Source organism: Capricornis sumatraensis, chromosome 20, assembly GCF_032405125.1.
Source record: "Capricornis sumatraensis isolate serow.1 chromosome 20, serow.2, whole genome shotgun sequence".
NCBI lineage: Eukaryota > Metazoa > Chordata > Mammalia > Artiodactyla > Bovidae > Capricornis > Capricornis sumatraensis.
Genome location: NC_091088.1, coordinates 21,428,041 through 21,453,792, shown reverse-complemented (window position 1 = coordinate 21,453,792; position 25,752 = coordinate 21,428,041). Strand labels below are relative to the sequence as shown.

The window sequence follows — 25,752 nt, the reverse complement described above, 5'->3', positions numbered from 1 at the left end:
TAAGAAGTATATATCACATTAGTGATGTTTGTTACTAAGCATGTGAAGTAATTTACAGGTAGTAGAAGTGATGTTTGCATTTATGCATTGGGTGACATACATAACAATGCCATGTTTATCATGGGAAAAAAATGGAAATGAGTGTTGATCAACAAAAGAACGAAAAATATTTGTGCTATAATCATGCAGTGGAGTACTCTCCACCTGAGCCTCAGGCGACATACATAAGAATGCCATGTTTATCATGGCCAAAGAAAATGGAAACAAGTGTTGATCAACAAAAGAATGAAAAATATGTATGCTATAATCATGCAGTAGAATACAACCTTGAACTACAGTACATGCTTAATCATGGATGAGTCTCATGTTAATATATTTTTTAAACAGTCACAGAAGGATACATAAAGTATGGTTCCATTTACATAGAAATTTAAAAGAGGCGTAACCAAATATATTTTAACATTTATATATATGATAAAACTTCCATTTTCCTTAACTGGAAAAGAATGTATTCTCTCAGTCTAGTGCAGGATATAAAATGTTTTAGAACAACTCATCAGTATTTTTTATTCTATTAGGATTACAATGGATGGATTTTATTTATATTTACTGGGAAAATATAAACTATTCCAGTTCATTCCCGAAGGGAAAAGCAATGCTGTAGTCAACAGAAATGTCATAATAAAACTACTTAAGGTGGGACCAAAAGTAGTAAAGAAAATTCTTCCTAAAATATTCATCTTTATGTAATAAGGAAGAGACATTATTAGATTTTAGAACTATCCAATAAAATTAATTAACTATATAAGTAAAATTATCAAATCATTTAAAGTTAAGCATTTTCTACTAATACAAGGTTTTTTAATAGATAACACTGGTTATCTATTTATGAACATGTTCTCTAACTGCTATCTAATATGTAAGAATTTTATATAGAAGTATTTACTTTTCGTAATAGATTGCCTGAAACTTCCGATGATGCACTTACTTTCCAAGGCTTAACTATTTCTTTTTTATTGTAGCCCTTTGGAGTAAATCAGCCTGGACCTTACATCATGTATACAACTGTAGATGCAAATGGATATCTCAAAAATGGTTCAGGTAAGACTAGATATGCATATCAGTACATTTCATCAATATATTGGGTTGGCTGAAAATTTTGTAACATCTTCCAGAAAAACCCAAACAAACTTTTTGGCCAACCAAATATTAACAAAAGTAAACTGAATGGCAAAAATTATTGTTGTGTTTTCACACTCTTTATAAAATCTTCACTTTTTATATTATACTTTGTCTTTCTGTATACTCACTTCAGTAGATTACCAAAAGTCCTCATGATAAATATATTAACACTAAATTCTGTATATATCCCTATTGCATGAAGCCAAACCATTGTCCTTACTTTTAAGTTGAAGTAACAAGAGACATCTTGATCAAAGTATGAAGTGGTGACTGTGTTAACAGAGCTCATCTTAAAAGAAGTAAAAATTAGGAATTCACTACTACATTAATCCTAGTTTTTTTCATATGTCGAATAGAAACTGAAATATTATACAAATTTATATAATATGTAAATTGTTTTGATATGTGACTATAAAGAAAAATCTTGTTTTACATTTGAATAAAGGGAAATGCAATCAAAGCAAATGGGAAATAATACAAGCAAAGGATGTCTGATCTTAACAGATGGCTTAGCTGACTGAGATAAGGTCCAAACATTTCAATTCTCTAAGAAGGAAAAGGAATACTAACATACACATATGCCTCTTTGAGACTGCTAAAGTCCTAACCATGAGGAAGTACATGTAAACAGAGTTACTGTTACTCCTCCAATTTTAAGTGAACTAAATTAAAAAAGAACTCATTATATGGCAATTTTCATTTTATATAATTTTATTAAGTATGCCAGAGTGTACTTCCTTTTAAGCTGATTGTACACATTTAACAGTCGTCATGCTACTTCATCAGCACAGAAACATTCCATAAAACAAAAACTGAAAAATTCAAGGAGAAGCTGACAAACTCAATTACTTACAGTTTACCCTTGAATAACACGGAAGGTTAGGTGCGCCAACCCTCTGTGCAGTTGAAAATCTGCCTACAATCTATAGTTGGGCCTAATTCCTCCATATCCTTCAATTCAGCCGAATGTGAATTATATAGTTCTGTAGTATTTACTATTGAGAAAAATCTGCATATGAGCAGACCTGAGCAGTTCAAACTTGCGTTATTCAAGAGTCAATTGTATCGTCAAATATGTTGATATACCACTGTCAGTCAAAGAAACTTAAAATAAATCTGGATATAGATGATTGAAATTACTTATTTACACTTTAAAACATACGTACATTAAACTGTACAATAGATTCCAGGACAAAATGGTTTTACTTTTTATCAGTGAACTCTTTTAGACTTTTTTTTTTTAATGTTTATTTTACTTTTGCCTGCATTGGGCCTTGGTTGCGGCACACTGTGGTGCACATGCTCCAGAGAGCATGGGCTCTGTGATTGTGTCACAGCTGCCCCACAGCATGTGGGGTCCTGGTTCCATGATCAGGGATTGAACCCATGTCCCCTGCACCAGAAGGCAGATTCTCAACCACTGCACCACCAGGGAAGTCCCTCTTTTAGACTTTCAAGATGCTGATAATTTCAGTTCTAGATTAAATGTTTCAGAATGTAGAAAAAGATGAAGTTATTCATTCATGTTATGAAGCTAATATAACTTCATAAAGCTGATATAATTTTATAGCTAGTTTACAAAGCCACTCCTGTATGGATCACAGCCTTGTCGTGGCAAAGGGGCTGGCATAACTCAATGAAATTATGACCCATGCTGTGCAGGGCCACCCAAGACAGATGGGTCACACTGAAGAGTTCTGACAAAACATGCTTCACTGGAGGAGGAAATGGCAATCCACTCCAGCAGTCTTGCCGTGAGAACCCCATGAACAATATCAAAAAGCAGAAAGATACGACACTGGAAGATGAGGCCCCAGGTCAGAAGGTGTACAGTATGCTACTAGGGAGGAGCATGGGGCAATTACTAATAGTTCCAGAAAGAATGAAACGACTGGGCCAAAGCAGAAAGAATGTCAGTTGTGGATATGAAAATGATGGTAGTGAAAATACAGTCCAATGCTGTAAAAACAATACTGCATAGGAACCTGGACCATTAGGTCCATTAAACAAGGTAAATGGGATGTGGTCACGCAGGAGATGGCAAGAGGGAATGTCAACATCTTAAAACCAGTGAACTAAAATGGATGAAAATGGACGAATTTAATTCAGGGGACCATTGTATTTACTACTGTGGGCAAGAATCCCTTAGAAGAAATGGAGTAGGCCTCAGAGTCAAAAAAAGAGTCCTAAACATAGTACTTGGGTACAGTCTCAAAAACAACAGAATGATCTCGATTCATTTCCAAGGCAAACCATTCAGCATCACAGTCAGCATTACAAGTCTATGCCCCAATCATTAATGCCAAAGAAACTGAAGTTGACCAGTTCTCTGAAGACCTACATCAGTTTCTAGAACTAACACTAAATGTCCTTTGGTGTCCTTTTCATCATAGGGGATTAGAATGCAAAAGTAGTAAGTCAGGAGATACCCAGAATAACAAGCAAGTTTGGCCATGGATCACAAAATGAAGCAGGGCAAAGAATAATAGAGTTTTGTCAAGAGAGCAAGCATGCTGATCATAGCAAATACACTTTTCCTATAAGCCAAAAGATGACTCTACACATGGATATTACCAGGTGGGCAATACAGAAATCAGATTGATTATGTTATTTGCAGCTGAAGATGGAGAAGCTTTATATAAAGTCAGCAAAATCAAGACCTGGAGCTGATTGGGGCTCAAATCATGAGCTCCTTATTGCAAAATTCAGCATTAAATTGAAGAAAGTGGGAAAGAGTCTAAGCCATTCAGATATGACCTAAATTAAATCCCTTTCATTTAAATAGTGGAGGTGACGAATAGATTCAAGGGATTAGATCTGGTAGACAGAGTGCCTGAAGAACTGTGTATGGAGCTATGTAACATTATACAGGAGGCACTGACCAAAGCCATCCCAAAGGAAAAGGAATGCAAGAAGGCAAAGTGGTAGTTTGAAGAAGCTTTACCAATAGCTCAGGAAAGAAGAGAAGCCAAAAGCAAGGGAGAGGAAGATATACCCAACTGACTACAGAGTTCCAGAGAATAGCAAGGAGAAATAAACAGGCCTCCTTAAGTGAACAATGCAAAGAAATAGAGGAAGACAATAGAATGGGGAAGACTAGAGATCTCTCAGTCCCTGGTGGCTCAGATGATAAAGTGTCTGGCTACAATGCGGGAGACATGGGTTCGATCCCTGGGTCGGGAAGATTCCCTGGAGAAGGAAATGGCAACCCACTCCAGTACTCTTGCCTAGAAAATGCCTAGGCAAGAGTCTCTGTCTACCTAGAGATCTCTTCAAGAAAATTGGAGGTACCAAAGGAACAGTTCATGCAAAGATGGGCACAATAAAGGACAGAAACAGCAAGGACCTAACAGAAGCAGAAGAGCACTGAAGGCTGAGCCCTGAAGAATTAATGCTTCCCATTCGTGGTGCTGGAGAAGACTCTTGAGAGTCTCTTGAACTAAAGGAGATCAAACCAGTCAGTCATAAAGGAAATCAACCCTGAATATTCATTGGAAGGACTGATGCTGAAGCTGAAACTCCAATACTCTGGCCGCCTGATGTGAAGAGCCAACTCATTGGAAAAGACCGTGATGCTGGGAAAGATTGAAGGAAAAACAGAAGGGGGCAGCAGAGGAAGAGGTGGTTAGAGAGCAACACCAACTCAGTGGGCATGAATTGGAACAAACTCCAGGAGACAGTGCAGGGCAGAGGAGCCTGGCGTTCTGCAGACCATGGGGTCGCAAGGACTTGACATGACTTAGAGGCTGAGCAACAACAACCATACAAAATCAGCATATCTAAAACTGAAAATTTAGCCCACTTACAAACTATCAATCAAAAATGCTATCAAAAATACTATTCATTTAATTACATTTGTATTTTGAAAGAATTTCTTAAGACCATCAATCAGGTGATTATCACAGGAATGTACTAATGGTTTAAAATGGGGGAAATCTCTTTATTTTCATAACGGTAGATCAGTTTTTTTAAAGACTTGTCCTCTTTTTTATTCATATAATAATATATAATTTAAATCTTTCCATGTCCTTATAGCCTAGCCCTAATTTTTTAAATTGAGGTATAGTTGACTTCAGTTCAGTTGAGTAGCTCAGTCGTGTCCGACTCTTTGCGACCCCATGAATCGCAGCACGCCAGGCCTCGCTGTCCATCACCAACTCCCAGAGTTCACGTCCATTGAGTCAGTGATGCCATCCAGCCATCTCATCCTCTGTTGTCCCCTTCTCCTCCTGCCCCTAATCCCTCCCAGCATCAGAGTCTTTTCCAATGAGTCAACTCTTCCATGAGGTGGCCAAAGTACTGGAGCTTCAGCTTTAGCATCATTCCTTCCAAAGAAATCCCAGGGTTGATCTCCTTCATAATGGACTGGTTGGATCTCTTTGCAGTCCAAGGGACTCTCAAGAGTCTTCTCCAACACCACAGTTCAAAAGCATCAATTCTTCAGCGCTCAACCTTCTTCACAGTCCAACTCTCACATCCATGCATGACCACAGGAAAAACCATAGCCTTGACTAGACGGACCTTAGTCGGCAAAGTAATGTCTCTGCTTTTTAATATGCTGTCTAGGTTGGTCATAAGTTTTCCTCCGAGGAATAAGCGTCATTTAATTTCATGGCTGCAGTCACCATCTGCAGTGATTTTGGAGCCCCCAAAAATAGTCTGACACTGTTTCCACTGTTTCCCCATCTATTTGCCATGAAGTGATGGGACCGGATGCCATGATCTTCGTTTTCTGAATGTTGAGCTTTAAGCTAACTTCTTCACTCTCCTCTTTCACTTTCATCAAGAGGCTCTTTAGTTCCTCTTCACTTTCTGCCATAAGGGTGGTGTCATCTGCATATCTGAGGTTATTGATATTTCTCCCGGCAATCTTGATTCTAGCTTGTGTTTCTTCCAGTCCAGCGTTTCTCATGATGTACTCTGCATAGAATATAAATAAGCAGGGTGACAATATACAGCCTTGATGTACTCCTTTTCCTATTTGGAACCAGTCTGTTGTTCCATGTCCAGTTCTAACTGTTGCTTCCTGACCTGCATACAGATTTCTCAAGAGGCAGGTCAGGTGGTCTGGTATTCCCATCTCTTTCAGAATTTTCCAGTTTTTTGTGATCCACACAGTAAAGGCTTTGGCATAGTCAGTAAAGCAGAAATAGATGTTTTTCTGGAACTCTCTTCCTTTTTCGATGATCCAGCAGATGTTGGCAATTTGATCTCTGGTTCCTCTGCCTTTTCTAAAACCAGCTTGAACATCAGGAAGTTCACGATTCACGTATTGCTGACACCTGGCTTTGAGCATTACCTTACTATCATGTGAAATGAGTACAATTGTGCAGTAGTTTGAGCATTCTTTGGCATTGCCTTTCTTTGGGATTGGAATGAAAACTGACCTTTTCCAGTCCTGTGGCCACTGCCGAGTTTTCCAAATTTGCTGGCATATGAGTGTGGCACTTTCACAGCATCATCTTTCAGGATTTGAAACAGCTCAATTGGAATTCCATCACCTCCACCAGCTTTGTTTGTAGTGATGCTTTCTAAGACCCACTTGACTTCACATTCTAGGATGTCTGGCTGTAGGTGAGTGATCACACCATTGTGATTATCCGGGTCGTGAAGATCTTTTTTGTACAGTTCTTCTGTGTATTCTTGCCACCTCTTCTTAATATCTTCTGCTTCTGTTAGGTCCATACCATTTCTGTCCTTTATCGAGCCCATCTTTCCATGAAATATTCCCTTGGTATGTCTAATTTTCTTGAAGAGATCTCTAGTCTTTCCCATTCTGTTCTTTTCCTCTATTTCTTTGCATTGATCACTGAAGAAGGCTTTCTTATCTCTTCTTGCTATTCTTTGGAACTCTGCATTCAGATGCTTATATCTTTCCTTTTCTCCTTTGCTTTAGTTGACTTAGTGTTATATTAATTTCAGGAGTACAGTATAGTTATTCAGTATTTTTATACATTATATTTTTTAAAGTTGTTATAAAATATTGGTTATATTTCCTGTGCTGAACATTATATCCATGTATCTTATTTATTTTATACCTAGTTGTTCTTAACTCTTAATTCCCATCCCCTCTGTTGCCCATCACCTTACTGCTCTTCCCTCTGGTGGTGATAGTGGTTTAGTTGCTAAGTTGTATCTGACTCTTGTGACCCCCATGAACTGTAGCCCACCCAGGCTCCTCTGTTCATGGGGTTCTCCATGCAAGAATACTGGATTGGGTTGCCTGTCTTTCTCCATGTCCCTCTGGTAACCACGAGTTTGTACTCTGTATCTATAAGCCTGTTTCTCTTTTGTTGTATTCATTTGTTCTATTTTTTAAACTCCATATAAGTAAAAACACAGCATTTGTCTTTCTATGACTTACTTCAATAAGCATAATACCCTCAAAGTCCATCCTTGTTGTTGCAAATGGCAAAATTTCATTCTTTTTAGTTCTAGTTTCCTGTGAAATTGTTTTTCATATGGATACAGTAACTGGATAATTTGTTCCTTTTTTCCCAACTGTAAAGATAACAGTAAAGATATATTTGACATATTTTTGTGTGCTTAAATGAATAATACTTCATAGAAAAAAAATCTAGAAAAATACTCATCAAATTGTTAACATTTATCTTGGGAGTAAGATTTCAAGAAATTCATGTCCTATTTGTTACATTTTCATAAGTATTTACTACTTTTAGTGCTTTTTTTTTAAAGGTAAATTTTATGCAAATTTAAACCTACCAAAATACTGCTCTTAAAATTAGATACAGGAAAAAACTTTTAATAGGGATTGTTGTTCACAATATATATTTATTGAACTTCTACTACAAGCCAGGCATTGACACCTAGTAATATATCTAATTAGATGTTAAAAACCCATTCAATGATATTTACTACCCACTGCTGTATTTTTCAGAGAAGGTAGTGGCACCCCACTCCAGTACTCTTGCCTGGAAAATCCCATGGACGGAGGAGCCTGGTAGGCTGCAGTCCATGCTAAGGGTCAGACACGACTGAGCGACTTCCCTTTCACTTTTCACTTTGATGCATTGGAGAAGGAAATGGCAACCCACTCCAGTGTTCTTGCCTGGAGAATCCCAGGGATGGGGGAGCCTGGTGGGCTGCCGTCTATGGGGTCGCACAGAGTTGGACACGACTGAAGTGACTTAGCAGCTGTATTTTTAAGTGAATGGAACAGTATTTCCTAATGTGATTGCCCAAAACAAAAATGGAACTTGGGGTTTTTCTTACTCAGTTAAATATTTACTTCTTCCCTAGACTGGGAAGGAATCTGTAAGCATAAAAACAAAGGAGAAAATATCTATAGAGAAATAAATGCAATTAAATGAATAAGTCAAATAAATGCATACATTTTCATGGCCAAAAATAAAAGGCTGTAGCAAACTGGGAAAATCTAAATGTCCAAAAATAGAGAAATAATAAATTATGACATCTTATTATAGTTTCCAGCCTATGAAATATTTTAGAATAATTTTTGATGAAGTGAACAGATGTTTAGGGTCTACCGCTTGGGAAGGAGGCACATCTGTGTGCATAATCTAAATTGTATGAGTGTAGATGTTTTTAGTATACCCATGTGTAGGGAAAATATAAAAATAAAATGACATATAGAAATGTTACTAGGATTATCTTTTGGTTGTGGGATTTTCTTTATATAGTTTTTGCATTTTAGTTTAGTGCACTGATCATATGTTGCTATGAGAAATATATTTAATTTGAGAAATATATTAATAAATAATCAAATATTTTTAAATATTTTAACCATATGCTATATTTCATGCATAAATGTACATTCTAAACAGGGAAGTAGCAGTTAATTAAGGAAGTACTATTGTGAAAACCTATGCCAAATTTTAAAGGATGAAATTTCTACTTTAAATGTTAATTAAGCATGTTGATGGGCTTCCCTGGTAGGTCAGATGATAAAGAATCTGCCTCCACTGTGAGAGACCTGGGTTCGATCCCTGGGTTGGGAAGACCACCTGAAGAAGGGAGTGGTAACCCTCTCGAGTATTCTGACCTGGAGAATTCCATAGACAGAGGAACCTGGCAGGCTACAGTCCATGGAGTCGCAGAGTCAGACACAACTGAGCAACTTTCACTTTCACTTTTAAAGCATGTTGGAATCTAAAGAAATTGGTTAAGCCATACCTTCCAACCCATCCAGCCCCACTTGTAGAGTACTTTCTACTCTAGGAAGAGAATGACCACATAAATAGCCCTGGTTTTCTTATAGAGCAGCTAAGGTCACTACTCATTAGTGGGTTATGAAATGATTTTAATGACTTCTGATAAGGACTTTATATTTAATAGAATAAAAGGTAAAAAATATCAGAAGTATCCCACATTTAGTGTTGTTTCATGAAAGTTTTAGTATGTGTTTGTGTTCTTAACTGGGTGGTGACATAAAATTTAGTTTTTATTGTGGACTGTAGTCAAAAATGTTTGAAAGCCACTGTCAGAGATAATAACTTGCCTTAGTGTTATTCAGAAAAGGCCTGGCCTAATTATCCTTTTTGCTTATAGACAGATTTTATCATTATTACCAAGTACTCTGTGGTCCTACTCCACTTCCTGGCAAAGCCAATAGCTAAATGTTATTAGACAGTTATATTACAGAGGAGTCATTAATTTTCTAAATAACTGTTTACTACTTTTATAAATTAGCTAGAAATCTATAATAAGGAGCCAAATTTTCTAAATAATATTAAATAAGAACTTAGTCTGGCATGTAGGCCAGACTGTGTGCCTTAGTGAGTTGTTGGTCATTTCTAAATAATAACATTATTAGACCAACAAGTATTTTTCTACCTCTTAAATAGCTTATTTAGCCCTGCTGTTATAAAATTATTTCCCATTAGTCCTCTAAAGTTACTATTTGTTAACATGTCAGAAAAGCATTAGTAATGTTTACCTACTATACACCCTTCATCATAAGCCTCAAATATAAGAGCAGTTAAAACATATGGCAGACTGATGTAAAAGAAGCACTAAGAAGAAATGATTTGCTGTAACACATAATAAGCACATTGTCTTTCTAAAATTTTAACCTTTCAGGTTTCTCCGTTTTAATAAATAGCTGTCAATTAATTACATCTTCCAGTGTCCAAAAATATGTATTATTCTTTATGTTCATTTCTCACCTACATATTTTCTGAAATTATCTCCAGAGTATAGTCATGTTCCATTTATCCACATGTAATTATCCATAAAAGAATTTTTTAGTCCTAGGTCATTTTATTTTAATTACTCATCATATTTTAAATTGTCATACCCAGAAATTTTAGCTTGAATAATACTTAATCAGGCATATTTTTGTGTCAAAAACTGTAATTCATAACAAAAGAGAATGGAGTTGTTATGCCCTGCTGGGTTATCCATGACATTCTTTTTATCTTAAAGAATGAATTCTTCTTACAAGAAGAATCATTCCCTTTCCTTAATCTTATACCAACTAAAGATCTGATAGGTATTGGCAAGTCCACAGAGATTAAGATGAGAGCATGGTTAATAATGATTTTTTTTTCAGTGGAATGAAAGAGAGAAAGGGAGGGAGGGAAATATGAAATAGCTCATAAGCAGTACTGATATATCCTCTTCATTTAATTGTAAGTTGAATTTATAAATTAATTAATTATAAGAAATGCAGAAAGTCTGAGAAACTGCAAGGGAAGTTAACAAATTATTCAGCTGTTGAGCAGTTAAAAGTCCCATCTGCACAGTACAAGTGAGTCAAAGTCATATTCTGGGAAACCAAAAGAAAGAAAATAAGAAATTATAGTGTCAGTGAAACCAGAAATTTTGGTTCATGAAATTCTATTTATGAACTGAGTTCTAGTATTATAGATACTAGACTGCAATACTAATACTGAAGGGGAAACTACCACATAACAGCTTTGAGAACAGAAAGTGGGGGAAAGAAGATAATTGGTCTATTCTGTGGTTTCTGTTAGCAAATATTTTGTCATCCTACAATGTGTAAATTACTCAGCAAACTCTGTCTACATGTAAGTATATTTGGTAAAGGAATTTAATTAAAATCTCACTCATTATTCAGTAATACTATTCCTTCTCATTCCTAAGTGTTACTTAGGGACTATTGTCATTAGCCATGTTTTCCTCTAACTTCAAATTATGCACAACAGGAACCATAGAAAGCTTCTAAGTGCTACAGTGAAGATTTAAATTCACAAATATATTATGTATACAATGCCTGTTACATAGGAACCACTCAGTATATCCTGAGGAGATGCAAGAATGAAATAAAATTCTGGAGATGAAATAGAATGGCATTTGGAAAAAAGGAAAAAAAGGTATTTGGAAAAAAAACTAGATTTTGCATCTCCTTAATTAATTTTTCACCACTCCCTATCTTAAATTCATTAGAAATATAGTATAAGGTAAAGTCAAATAAGTAAATTTAAAGAAAGTACTAATTTAATCACAAATTATATTTTTAACAACTTCCTCATAAGTATTTCCCTTTTTAAACTAGCTCTACCCTAAAACAAAATCTAAATTTTTATCCTCTCATATGTTTTTTCCATTATTGATCTGGACTTTTTAGACCACAAAAAAACAAATGTATGTTACAGATCCATGATAATGTGCATACTCAACATAATGCCTCATAGGTCCTGACACTACTCCCACAAAGACCTAAATCGGGGATTAATATTTTCTCATCTTCCCGTAATCTCTTGACATTGCTCATTGTAAATTTAGATAACAATTGCCTGAACAGTTGTGCTCAGTAACATAGAGATTAGCTTCTAGAATGTTGAGATCTCTTAGAAATCTAGTTTCTTGCTTTTATATCCCAAAGTGGATGCCTACTGCCTAAGAATCAAGGGTTTTCATAACTAAATCCTAAATTACCTACCAGCCTTATCTTTTCTTACTCCCTTTATGCATCTGATACATATCCAGCTTGGTTTCCCATTTATCCAGCTTCAAAGACCTTCCAAGATAAAGGCCTTTGTTCATGTTTTCAATCTCTAACTCTTACCCATTCTTATATCTCAGAACTTCAAATGTGACAATATCAGTACCATCCCATTGGCTCTCAAAACTGGAAATAAATTCTTTCCACCAAATGTCAATAGAATATTATTTTGTACTTCTCCTTACAACACCTACCACACTCTTCCTTGTATCATTAGTTTTGTCTTATCTCCCATATACTATAGGTGCATTGAGGAGTGTATTTTGTATTTATGTGTGTTGCCCATTCTAGGACATCCAAATAGTTGTTGAATGATTACATGAAATCAGTACTAAGACTTCCATTTCTTCAAAATAAGATTTAAGGCAGAAAACTACCAGAATCGATCATAGTGACAGTTCTTAACTGATTATAAGCAAATTTTTAAAAATCTAACATAAAGTAGTGGGATCAGTTCATAAAAACTGAATTAAGTTTACTAGAGCTGTGGATGTTTATTATAAAGCCCCTGCCTTGTGCTGGACACTATTCAAACCCACTACATGTCATCTCATTGGATTTCACAGTAGCCTTGCTAGGCAGTCCTCATCCTACAGCTGAGACTCTGAGAACTAAATTAATTTAGCTGTGTCATTCAGCTGTTAACTAGTCAAGGTAGATTACTCAAGACTAACTACAAACCCACACATTCTTAACAGTACTCCAGTATTTTTAAATGTCATCTTGTCAAAAGCTTAGCATATTCTAAAAAAGGAAATCATCCCTAACACTTTGTTTCATTTCTAGTTAAACTATGGTAACTGTGTAAAGTGAAATGATGGCTACAGTTTAACAAACACAACTTTGTTTTATGATGCTTCTGTTTCTTTTTTATTGCTATAGGCTTATGATTTTTGTACTTCATGATCTTTCATTTTTCATAATGATTTCAGAAACAGCACTTGGGTAATGGGTACATTCCTTGCTTTCTGGGATGTTGCTGAATTCCTCCCTGCTCAATACCACCTTACCACTACACACAAGCTGAAGAAATAAAGTAAACTTCAGAACTAGATTTTGGAATTATCAGATAAGAAGGATACAATAATTATGATTAACATATAAGGGCTCCAATAGAAAAAGTCGACAACATGTAAAGACAGATGGATAACGTAGGCAGAGAGATGAAAATTCTAAGAAAGAATTGAAAGGAAATGCTAAAAATCAAAATAGTGGTAACAAAATTAAAGAATGCCTTTCTTTGATGGGCTCATCAGTAGAGTGGACATGCACAAGGGAAAAATTAGGGACCTGAAGACATGTCGATAGTAATTCCCCAACCTGAAATGGAAAAACAAACAAACCAAAAAAAGAATAGGGGAGGAAAAATACAACAGACATCCAAGAACAAATTCAAAGTGAAATATATATATATATATATATATATATATATAATTGGAGTATAAAAGGAGAAAAAAGGACAGAGCATAAAAAATAATTGAAGAAATAATGTCCAAGAATTTTCCAAAATTAATGACTTACACCACAGTCCCAGGAAGTTCAGAGAACATCATATAAGTGGATAAGTGTCAAATCTACACCAATGCATATTATAATCAAACTGCAGAAAACCAAAGACAAAGAGAAAATCTTAAAAATAAGCCAGAGGAAAAAATACCTTACATCTAGCAGAATAAAGGTACAAATTACAGCCAACTTTTTGTCAGAAACCAGTGCAGGCAAGAAAGGAATGAAATATTTGAATTGTTGAGAGAAAAAGCTATCAACCTAGAATTCTATATATAGCAGAATTATCTTTTCAACATGAAGGGAAATAGACTTTATCAGACCAACAAAAACTGAGGAAAGCATCCTCAGTACATCTGCTACCCGAAAATAGTTAAAGAGGTTCTTCAGGGAGGACTATGACAGGTCAGAAACTCATATCTACATAAGAAAGGAATAGACATACTCCAAGAAGAAATAAATGATGATAAAATAAGCCCTTTTATTTCTTTGTTGATATAAAAAATAACTTTTAGATTGTTTAATGATAGTAACAGTGTACTGGGTGACGAAAGTATATAAATAAGTGATAATGAATGACAGCAGTGTCATAAGAGATCAGAGAGGGAATTGGGAATACTCTGATATTTATTTAAATTAGTGCTTTCCATTTATTTAAATGACAATCAGGATATCCTTACCAACAGATTTGCATAATAACCTCTTTCAGAGAAACAACAGTAGGTTATAAAACTTAAATATACTTTATCATTATATTTAAATTTACCACATTTATTTGTTCACCACATATATTTAAGTTTATCACAGCCTCCCTGGTAACTCAAATGGTAAGGAATCTGCCTGCAATGTGGGAGACCTGGGTTTGATCCCTGGGTTGGGAAGATCTCCTGGAGGAGTACATGGTAATCCATTCCAGTATTCTTGTCTGGAGAATTCCATGGACAGAAGATCCTGGCGGGCTACAGTCCATGGGGTCACAAAGAGTCAGACACAACTGAGCAGCTAAGCACAGCACAGCATACTTTTATTGGTGCTTCCTTGGTACCAATTTACCAGTCCAGGAATAAATGCAGGGGACATGAGTTCAATCCTAGTCAGGGAACTAAGATCCCACGTGCCACAGAGCAATAAGCCCTCACACTATTCCTGCTGGAGCCCACATGCCACAGCTGGAGGGTCTGTGCACCATGAAGATCCTGCATGACACCACGAAGATCTCACATGCCACAACTAAGACCCAACACAGCCAAATAAATATTTTTAGAAATTGTAATTATGTATGTTGTCTGAGAATGGGGGCTATGCATACAGCAGATTGCACAGTGATAGTGGTTTGCTCTATGAATATTTTTATTGTTATTCAAAAAATATTTATTGAACATACAAGTACAGCCTATAATCCTAGATACTTTTACAAAGTATGAATTATAGTCAGGGGCTTCCCTGGTGGCTCAGTGGTGGAGAGTCCGCCTGCCAGTGCAGAGGACACAGGTTTGGTCCCTGGTCTGGGAACATCCCACATGCAGTGGAGCAACTCAACCCGTGCACCACAGCTATTGAGCCTGTGCTGTAGAGCCCAGGAGCTGCAATTATGGAGCCCTCCTGCCAAAACCGCTAAAGCCTGTGCACCCTGAGCTCCTCAGCAAGAGAAGCCACTACATTGAGAACCCCGCAACTAGAAAGTAGCTCCCACTCACCACAACTAGAGAAAAGCGTGTGCAGCAGCGAAGACCCAGCACAGCCGAAAATAAATAAGAAGATTCACGGCTCACATTAAAATATAGACCTATATTCATTATCCTCAGAAAGTCTACAGTTTATTTGCAGAGTAAAATCAAGAAAAAATAAGATGATAAAGTACTAATGAAAGATGAAATATTTGTAGAAGACTAATATCTTTCTGGAAGATGACTGACTTCAGTATTCACAGACGTCTTCTATGAGACTTAGGTGTCTAGAGTGAAATAATGAGGAGGGACTACAACTCCATATCATTACCTACACAACTTCCTAGAAATCTGATATTCTTCTCCTTATTTGCCTGAATAACTTAAGATGATACTTCGCCAGGTGCTATGAATGTGCAGAAATATTAAGACATGGTTACTTTGTATTTAAGATATTAGGAACTTTATATTTTAAGAACTAGACATATATTTTAAAATATCTTAAATAGGAATTACAAAGCAATAAGCATCAAGTTATTGGCAACAATAAGTGTGACAGGAACTCAGAGAAGGCAGAGGCCATTGTAGACTGATTTACAGGGGACATTTTTGTGAGGGAAATCACTTGAAGAATTGATGTATAATATGGATAGCACTAGAAAAGTCAAAACATGAAAAACGTAACTTTATTAGCAAAAGTGAAAGTCGCTCAGTCTTGTTCAATTCTTTGTAACCCCATGGACTATACACAATCCATGGAATTCTCCAGGCCAGAATACTGGAGTGGGTAACTTCCCTTTTCCAGGGGATCTTTCCAACCCAGGGATCGAACCCAGGTCTCCCACATTGCAGGTGGATTCTTTACTAGCTGAGCCACCAGGGAAGCACAAGAATACTGGAGTGGGTAGCCTATCCCTTTTCCAGCAGATCTTCCCGACCCAGGAATCAAACCAGGGTCTCCTGCATTGCAGGTGGATTCTTTATTAGGAGTGACTCAAAAAGGATTTGTCAATCAGTCAAGAAAATATTATTCTACTTGTTAAAATCTGTTTTGTACACACAAAGGCTATAGTATCTTTGAATATTTCCTTTTTATTTTTATAAGTGCATTGAGGAAAACTCTAGTAGCCTAGATGAATGTTTCCTCTGGTTTTATTTAGTTGCTTCAGTGTTTTTGTGTCACTTGGCAAATGGCCTGGAACTTAGTTCAGTCATTGGTCTTTACACAAAATATTATTTTAAAATTTAATTCAGTGAGCAGTTTACTAACCATTATGATACATTTTACTTAATTGTGTATGTTTATAAAAAGTATCCGGAGAAGGCAATGGCACCCCACTCCAGTACTCTTGCCTGGAAAATCTCATGGACAGAGGAGCCTGATAGGCTGCAGTCCATGGGGTTGTGAAGAGTCGGACACGACTGAGCGACTTCACTTTCACTTTTCACTTTCATGCATTGGAGAAGGAAATGGCAACCCACTCCAGTGTTCTTACCTGGAGAATCCCAGGGACAGGGGAGCCTGGTGGGCTGCCGTCTATGGGGTCGCAGAGAGTCGGACACAACTGAAGCGACTTAGCAGCAGCAGCAGCATAAAAAGTATCAATTTAGAATATGAATGCTACTTATTTCAAGATTTTATACTGTTAAATATCAATGAACAATGTAAAATAGACCTGATTGCCCATTTCCTAAAATATATTTTAAAATGAAAGAGAAAGAAAAAAAGTGAATGAAAAATCTCCATTTAACAAGTACAGTATTGGAAACTTTTGGTTTCTGGACCAGCATGTAAAGAGCTTAGAAATCATACTCCCATCCTCCCCTTCCACCTCACCCCACCCCCCCTACCACCCATCCCCACCTGCCAAAAGATGACCAAAATGAAAACCAATAACTCTTGTTAGATCCATTAGAGAATTGAAGACATGGGCCAAACCCTGCCTCAACACTAGAAAGACAAATGCATAGAATGGCAGCTTACCAGAGCAGAAGCCACAGCTAGGACCAGCTACAGGCAGGAACACTTAAAGTGTAATTCTGGAGACTCAATTTGAGAGGTTAAAAAATCCTGCCCTTGGGGACCCAAACTTCCATAATTTTTACCTCAGTGAGCCACACAAAGTTCTCAGGGTCAATATCTAAGAAAAATTCCCTTGTGCTTCTGTCAGGAGAAAGAGAAAATTGTTGTTGTTATTGTTTTTGTACAGTCATTAAGTCGTGTCTGACTTGTTGCAACCCCATGGGCTTCATCATGCCAGGCTTCCCTGTTCTTCACTGTCCCCTGGAGTTTGCTCAAACTCATGCCCATTGACTCGGTGATGCCATCCAACCATCTCGTCCTCTGTCGCCCCCTTCTCATCCTGTCCTCAACCTTTTCCAGCATCAGAGTCTTTTCCAGTGAGTCAGCTCTTCACATCAGGTGGCCAAAGTACTGGAGCTTCAGCTTCTGCATCAGTCCTTCCAGTGAATATTCATGGTTGATTTCCTTTAGGATTAATTGGTTTGACCTTATTGCTGCCCAAGGGACTCTCAAGAATCTACTTTAGCATCATGGTTGAAAAGCATCACTTCTCCTCGCTCAGCGTGTTTATGGTCAAACTCTCACATCCAAAAATGACTACTGGAAAAGCCATAGTTTTGACACTATGGACCTTTGTCCGCAAAGTGATGTATCTGCTTTTTAATACACTGTCTAGATTTATCATAGATTTTTTCCCTAGGAGCAAGCTACTTTTAATGTCATGGCTGTAGTCACCGTCTGCAGTGATTTTCGAATCCAAAAATTACGTCTGTTGCTGTTTCCATTTATCCCCCATCTGTTTGCCATAAAGGGATGTAACTGGATGCCATGATCTGAATGTTTTCTGAATGTTGAATTTTAAGCCAGGTTTTTCACTCTCTTCTTTCACCTTCATTAAGATGCTCTTTAGTTCTTCTTCACTTTCTACCATTAGGGTAGTATTATCTGCATATCTGAGGTTGTTGATATATCTCCCAGCAGTCTTGATTCCAGCTTGTACTTCATCCAGCCCAGGATTTTGCATGATGTACTCTGAATATAGGTCAAATAAACAAGGTGACAATATACAGCCTTGTTGTACTCCTTCCCAATTTCAAACCAGTCTGTTATTCCATGTCCGGTTCTATCTGTTGCTTCTTGATCTGCAGGTTTCTCAGGAGGCAGGTAAGGTGGTCTGGTATTCCCATCTCTTGAAGAATTTCCACAGTTTGTTGTGATCCACACAGTCAAAGGCTTTAACTTAATCAATGAAGCAGAAGCAGATGTGTTTTTGGAATTCCCTTGCTTTTTCTATGACCCAGCAGATGTTGGAAATTTGATCTCTGGTTCTTCTACCTTTTCTAAATCCAGCTTGTACATCTGGAAGTTCTTGGTTCATGTACTGTTGAAGCGTAGCTTGAAGGATTTTGAGCTTTACCTTGCTAGCACGTGAAATGAGCGCAACTGTACAGTACTTTGAACATTCTTTGGCATTGCCTTTTTTGGGATTGGAATAAAAACTAACCTTTCCCAGTCCCATGGCCACTGCTGAGTTTTCCAATTTGCTAGCATATTGAGTGCTGCGCTTTAACAGCATCATCTTTTAGGATTTGAAATAGCTCAGCTGTAATTCCATCACCTCTACTAGCTTTGTTCATAGTAATGCTTCCTAAGGCCAACTTGACTTCACTCACTAGGATGTCTTGCTCTAGGTGAGTGACCACACCATCATGGTTATCTGGATCATGAAGATCTTTTTTGTATAGTTCTGCTGTGTATTCTTACCATCTCTTCTTTAGCTTTTGCTTCTGTTAAGTCCTTGCCATTTCTGTCCTTATTTGTCTTTGCATGAAATGTTCCCTTGGTATCTCCAATTTTCTTGAAGAGATCTCTAGTCTTTCCCATTCTTTTGTTTTCCTTTATTTCTTTGCATTGTTCATTTAAGAAGGCTTTCTTAACTCTCCTTGCTATTCTCTGGAACTCTGCATTCAGTTGGGTATATCTTTCTCTTTCTCCTTTGCCTTTCACTTCTCTTATTTTCTCAGCTATTGTAAGGCCTCCTCAGACAACCAGTTTGCCTTCTTGCATTGCTTTTTCTTTGGATGGTTTTGGTCACCATCTCCTGTACTATGTTATAAATCTCCATCCATAGTTCTTCAGGCACTCTGTCTACCAGATCTAATCCCTTGAATGTATTCATCATCTCTACTGTGTAATCATAAGGGATTTGATTTATGTCATACCTGAATGTTCTGAGATTCCCTGGTGGCTCAGATGGTATAGAATTTGCCTGCTATGCAAGAGACCTGAGTTCCATCCCTGGGTCAGGAAGATCCACTGGAAAAGGAAATGGCAACCCACTTAGGTATTCTTGCCTGGAAAATCCCATGGACGGAAGAGCCTGGTGGGCTACATTCCATAGGGTCGCAAAGAGCTGGACATGACTGAGTGGCCTCACTTTCACATACATACCTGAGTGGTCTAGTGGTTTTCCCTATTGACTTCAATTTAAGCCTGAATAAGGGGGAAAATAAACATTTTCAAATACTCCCAGAGCTACTGTTCTCCTTAACAAAGGCCTGCCCTCGAGGGAAATTATTTTACCAAAATGTAAGCAACTTTGTTTTTACCAGAGCCTGACTGACTTGATGGAAATGAGATATCCAGCTCGAGCCCTCTCCAGTCCTCCTGCCTCACCTATGAGGATGGATTGGAGGTAGAGAAGCACTTATGAAAGTCACAGCCCAGGGTCATAGACTCACTGAAAACTGAGACCTAATCACAGGACTGGAGAGCACTTACCCTCCCTTTACATCTTACCACCACATCAATCAGGTTCCTGTATAACAACAGGGGATTACCTGAGCAAGGTAAAGGAAACCCAAAAATAACCGAAGAAACAATAACAAGGACATGAGAGGAAATTTTAGCCACTGACACCTACAGTTACAGTAACCAGTAAATGCAATCCAATTCATAGCCAGGTAAACATAAAAACTAAAGGCCTGTTTATCTTAGTTCTTTTCGCTCGAAACATCAGCTCCAGCTTTCAACAGAAAATTACAGGACATGCTAAAAGGCAAAAAAGAAAAAAGAAAAACTGTACTTTGAATAGACAAAACATTAGACCCAGACTCAGTTATGACAGATTTTGTCATTATAAGGCTAGGAATTTAAGGTAATATGATAAATATCCTAAGGGCTCAAATGAAAAAAAAAATTGAAATGCTAGAAAGCAAAAACACCATTAACAGAAATGAAGAATGCCTTTGATTGGCTCAGCAGCAGCTTGGACATGGTCAAGGATAGAATCAGTGAGCTCAAAGATGTGAATAGAAACTTCCCCAAAAAAAGAAAGTGAAAAAGGAATACAAAATATAGTATGTCTTAATGAATATTCAGGTATGAATTGCTACACTAATGGCCACAATGACTTATGATAGTCTTGTTCCACATTCACTCTGCTTAACCAAGGGGACATCAGCAAACATGATACAAAGAGAGCCTTGACTTTGAGACCTCCCTTTTTAGAATGCTGCCCTGAAGTCTGCCCAGTCTAGTCACCTTAAGAATGAAAGATTGTAAAGAGAGACGCCTACTCAGGCATTCCAACTGACCTGCCAGCTGACTGCAACCATGTAAGTCCAGCCAATCCACAGAGTCATGAGAAATAAAATGGTTAGGGTTGTAAGCCACTAACCTTTGAGCTGGCTTGTTATATAATAACAAATAATCACTAAAAATAATGTATTCTGTTTGCTTAAGAGCCAAATATGAAAGATTACAGAAATGGACCTATCAACATTATTAAAAAGGTATGTTTGGGAAGTACAGTAAATACTAGTGCATTTGAATAGACAGTAAAAGGAAAGAAGTATGAAGAAGGAGAAAATGAAAACTTCAGAGTTTAAGAGAACATGCTTACTGATATTCACAATTTTAATCACATCCTCTAGGCAAAAGGTACATGTGAAAAAAGTGACTTTAGTAAAGGAAAATTTATAAGGTATTTTTGGGTTTTGTGTCTATTGATGGCCAAGAATTGCATCTACCTCTCTGCAAGATGACTAACATGTGACATCTACCTACTCTAATAAACATTTACTTTTAAGTCACATTTCATTAAATAATAACCTATCTTGCAATTTGAAACTAAAAAATGGCTGCCGCTCACCTTTGGTTTATAAAGTAGTCATGTGTCTTTTATCCCTGTATCAGAACTATGAATATGAATAAACCCTTCTGGTTTTCATCACCACCAAAAAAAGAGTTTATAGCAAAACTCTGTGACCTGTTGATTTGCCTCTCAAAGGGGTGTAGATCTCCAGCTTGAAAAATAAAATGCACTAAAGCACAAGTCAAGCTATTCCCATTTAGCTCATTTATACCACATTGTCCACTTTGGAAATCAGAGTTTTATCTTTTTAATCCAAAGAATGACAGCTGAAATATAATAGCACATAATCTCAGGAAGGTTTACCTCCTTTATACAACTCTGTAAAGGACCACAGACCATTAAATTAGACCTCCACAGGCAATAACACCCAGTGCAGTTCAGCTTTATGAGAGCTGTGGATATGTTTTATTGTTTCCCTTTGCATTCTTTTTTCATGCATTGACAATGGCTTTTATCATTCCTTCATTAGATGCCTGTGTACATTAGGTTCTAGGAAAGCAGTTATCAAAATCAAACTACTCAGTTACTTAAGAAGCTAATGAGCCATTAATTCCACTCTTACTTATATTCCCAAGAGAGTCTAAAATGTATGTCACACAAAAATTTCTACATGGATATTCACAGCATAATATTCATATTCATAATAGCCAAAAAGTCTAATAAACAAACCAAATGTCCATGAACTGGTAACTGAATAAACAAAATGTGGCATATCAGTACAATGGAAAATTATCCCATTAAAAACATGAAACATGCTGTGACCTGGATGAACCTTGTAAAACATTATCCCAAGTGAAAGAACTGAAGTGAAGGAAACCAGATACAAAAGGCTTCGATTCTGTTTACATTAAATGTCTAGAAAAGGCAAATCTGTAGAAACAGAAAGGAACTGGCAGTCTGGGATACCAAGAACTGGGCTGGAGAAGAAATGGGAAGTGACTGCTAATGGGTACAGGGTTCCTTTTAGGAGTGATAAAAATGTTCTGGAACTAGTGGTGACAGTTGTACAACCTTGTAACTAGAATAAAAGCCACTGAATTGTGTGCTTGAAATTGGTGAACTTTAAAGTACATGTGAACTATGTATCAGTTTAACAAAAGAAAAGGAAGGAAAATACTCACATTCTAAATTTATAATTGGAAAGCAGGTTGATAGGTAAAGCTTGAATCAGGATTTAGGCTTCCTCATTTATTCCAAAAGAGAAATCAAAAACTTCTATGAAAAACTGGTGTTACAGTGTTTTTCAGGAACTAATATCAAGTTGAAATTCAGCCTAAGAAAAAAACAGAAAACATGAGGAATAATCAAAATAACAAGTAACATTAGTATAGTGCTTTGCAGTTTTTAAAGCACTTTTATATACATTAAAAGTTCTATTGTAATTACCTCATAAAACCTGTTCAGTAAGTGGTATTGTAGTTCTAATTTTATAGATGAGGAAACATTCAAGTTATATTTTTCTGTTGTTATATCTTTAAGCACCCCCAAGTCAAGATTTGGCTTTTTCATCTCTGTTAAAGGCCTACAATGTACATTCAACAAATGTTGAGGTGAATGAATAAACAGATAAATTAAGGCTTAGAGAAGGTAAGGAACTTTCTAAAAATCAAGCAAAGCAGGGTCCACTACCATCTTTGGCATTCAAATCCTGTGTGCTTTCCATCATATTACATCACAGGTCTCCTGTGTTAAGGAAAATATTTGTTCAAGTTCCAACCTTTAAGCGGGTATCAAAGTTATTTTAATTCAAAGCCAAAATGGAGGTCTTCAACAGCAATCATTTATATGGCATATTACTAAACCTCAAGAAAAACTAAACAGTTGTACACATTATATTTGTTATTTACTACCAAACCTTCAGGTAAGTAAAGCAGACATTTACCAGATGCCTGATATGTGTCAGCCACTATGTGAGCCCTGGTAATGGGGCATTCAGTTCAGTTCAGTTGCTCAGTCATGCCCAACTCTTTGTGACCCCATGGACTGCAGCATGCCAGGCTTCCCTGTCCATCACCAACTCCTGAAGCTTGTGCAAACTCATGTCCGTCAAGTTGGTGATGCCATCCAACCATCTCTTCTTCTGTCATTTCCTTCTCCTCCTGCTGTCAATCCTTCACAGCATCAGGGTCTTTTCAAATGAGTCAGTTCTTCGCATCAGGTAGCCAAGGTATTGGAGCTTCAGCTTCAGCATTAGTCCTTCCAATGAATATTCAGGACTGATTTCCTTTAGGATTGACTGGTCTGATCTCCTCGCAGTCCAAGGGACTCACAAGAGTCTTCTCTAACACCACAGTTCAAAAGCATCAATTCTTCAACACTCAGCTTTCTAAATTTATGGTCCAACTCTCACATCCATACATGACTAATTGAAAAACCTCCGGCAAAGTAATGTCTTTGAGTTTTAAGCCTGTCACTATTTCCATTGTTTCCCCATCTATTTGCCATGAAGTGATGGGACCGGATGCTATGATCTTAGTCTTTTGAATGTTGCATTTTAAGCCAGCTTTCTTACTCTCCTCTGTGGAATGGGGCATACACATGAAGATGTCACTAGATTGGAAACACCTAAGCACCTGTTCTTTTTATTTTTTTTTCATCTTTAAATCATTTTACTGTTTATACTGTAGTCACATTTGAATTGGCAGAACTGTTCCCATGACAGACCAGAGACTTGTTATTCAAGGAAAAATAAGTGAAGGTTTTCCTAAAGCTTAAGGAGAGACGTCCCATAGTAACTACCACAAGAATGGCTGTAGCAGTCTCAGACAATGGTGCCAAGGTGTGTGAGCAGGGAGGAACAAAGGGTGCTCCAGAGTAGCTGGCCTACAAATGTGTGTTGGCCTGAGAGCACTGCTGCTTCCTGAAGGGATTTTCTTATGATGTTATTTTTTAAATAATGAAAGTATGATAATACATTTTCAGGAGATTTGGAAAATACAGAACAAAGTTACATATAGTTTCACTATATATTACAATTATGTTTTAGGTAGATAAATGAAGGTTTTTAGTTGGAGTTTCAATATCAAACTCTCAAAAATTAATAGAATGAATATACAGAAAAGTAGAAAGATACAGTAGGCCTGAAAAGCACCGTGAACCAATTCAACATAATTAAGACTTCTACAGCTTTCACACAACAGTGGGATGCAAATTCTATTCAAGTTCCCATAGACTGTAAACTGGGGTACACTGGAACGTATCCAGGGACATAAAACAAGGTACCAAATGTGATGGTCTAAAGGCACTGAAATCATACAGAGCCTGTCCAGTTACCATTGTGGAATTATGTTAGAAATCAGTATCAAAAGATATTTGAAAATAACCTCCATATTTTCAAGTACAATATGACATTTACCAAGAGAGATCTTTGACTTAGCCATTGAAAGCCTCAAACTCAGAAGACTGAAAAAAAAAAAAAGGTGATTGCAGAGAAGAAAGCATTTTATCAAAATGTGAAATTAATATCAAAGATACTTTTTTAAAACCCAGGTATTTGGAAATTAAATGTCCACTTTTAAATGATGGGTTTATCTAAGAAGCCAGAACAAAGAAAATTAGAAAATATTTGTAACGGAATAAAAATGAAAAGAGAATTTACCAGAATTTGTTGCATGCAGCTGAAGCTGCTTAATGCAATTAAATACCATTTGGAATCTTGAATAAGGTATGAAAACAAATAATGGACTCAAGCATAAAATTTTGTGAAATTTGAATAAAATCTATACTTTAATAATACTGTATCACATGTTAATTTACTTTTTTTTCTATGACATAGTATATTTCTCCATATTCTCAGAACTGGACTAGAAGTTTCAAGCCTCATTCAAAAAAAACATTTTTTAACCACTAAAATAAACTTTCTAGGCTTTCAGCAGGAATATTAGATGCCAAAATACATGGAACTATATCAAAGTTTTGAGTGAATATAAATTAGAAATCTAGCATTCTATTCATTCTAAGTCAAACAAGTGGAATTCTAAATATCATAAATTTTTAAAGCCAGGCAAAAATTCATTAAGTTTTCTAAAATATACATACTATTTATGTATATGTGTATATACAAAAGCTTTTCTACTGTGATTGATAAAGACCTAAGTACCTGTTCTTATGGAGCTATTTCCAGGCTAGTAAGATATTCTTCTACATGTTTCATCATTTTATCTTTGTCAGTTATCTAGAAGCTGGGTTCAGATACAAGTCAGAATACTCCAAAGGATAGTCAGTGGATTCCTTTACTCTCCATTAAGAGCCCCCCTTTGACTACAAGGAA

At 36.7% G+C, this 25,752-nt stretch overlaps 1 protein-coding gene across 1 annotated transcript in view; it reads left to right on the top strand.

Moving 5' to 3' along the window:
* The window catches only part of ITFG1 (integrin alpha FG-GAP repeat containing 1), a 307,723-nt gene that overhangs the window by 250,935 nt on the left and 31,036 nt on the right, over nucleotides 1-25,752 (top strand). Inside the window, exon 14 of the mRNA XM_068991936.1 lies at nucleotides 1,023-1,101. Within this exon, the coding sequence (XP_068848037.1) occupies nucleotides 1,023-1,101 (79 nt within the window). The remainder of the gene's footprint in view (nucleotides 1-1,022; nucleotides 1,102-25,752) is intronic.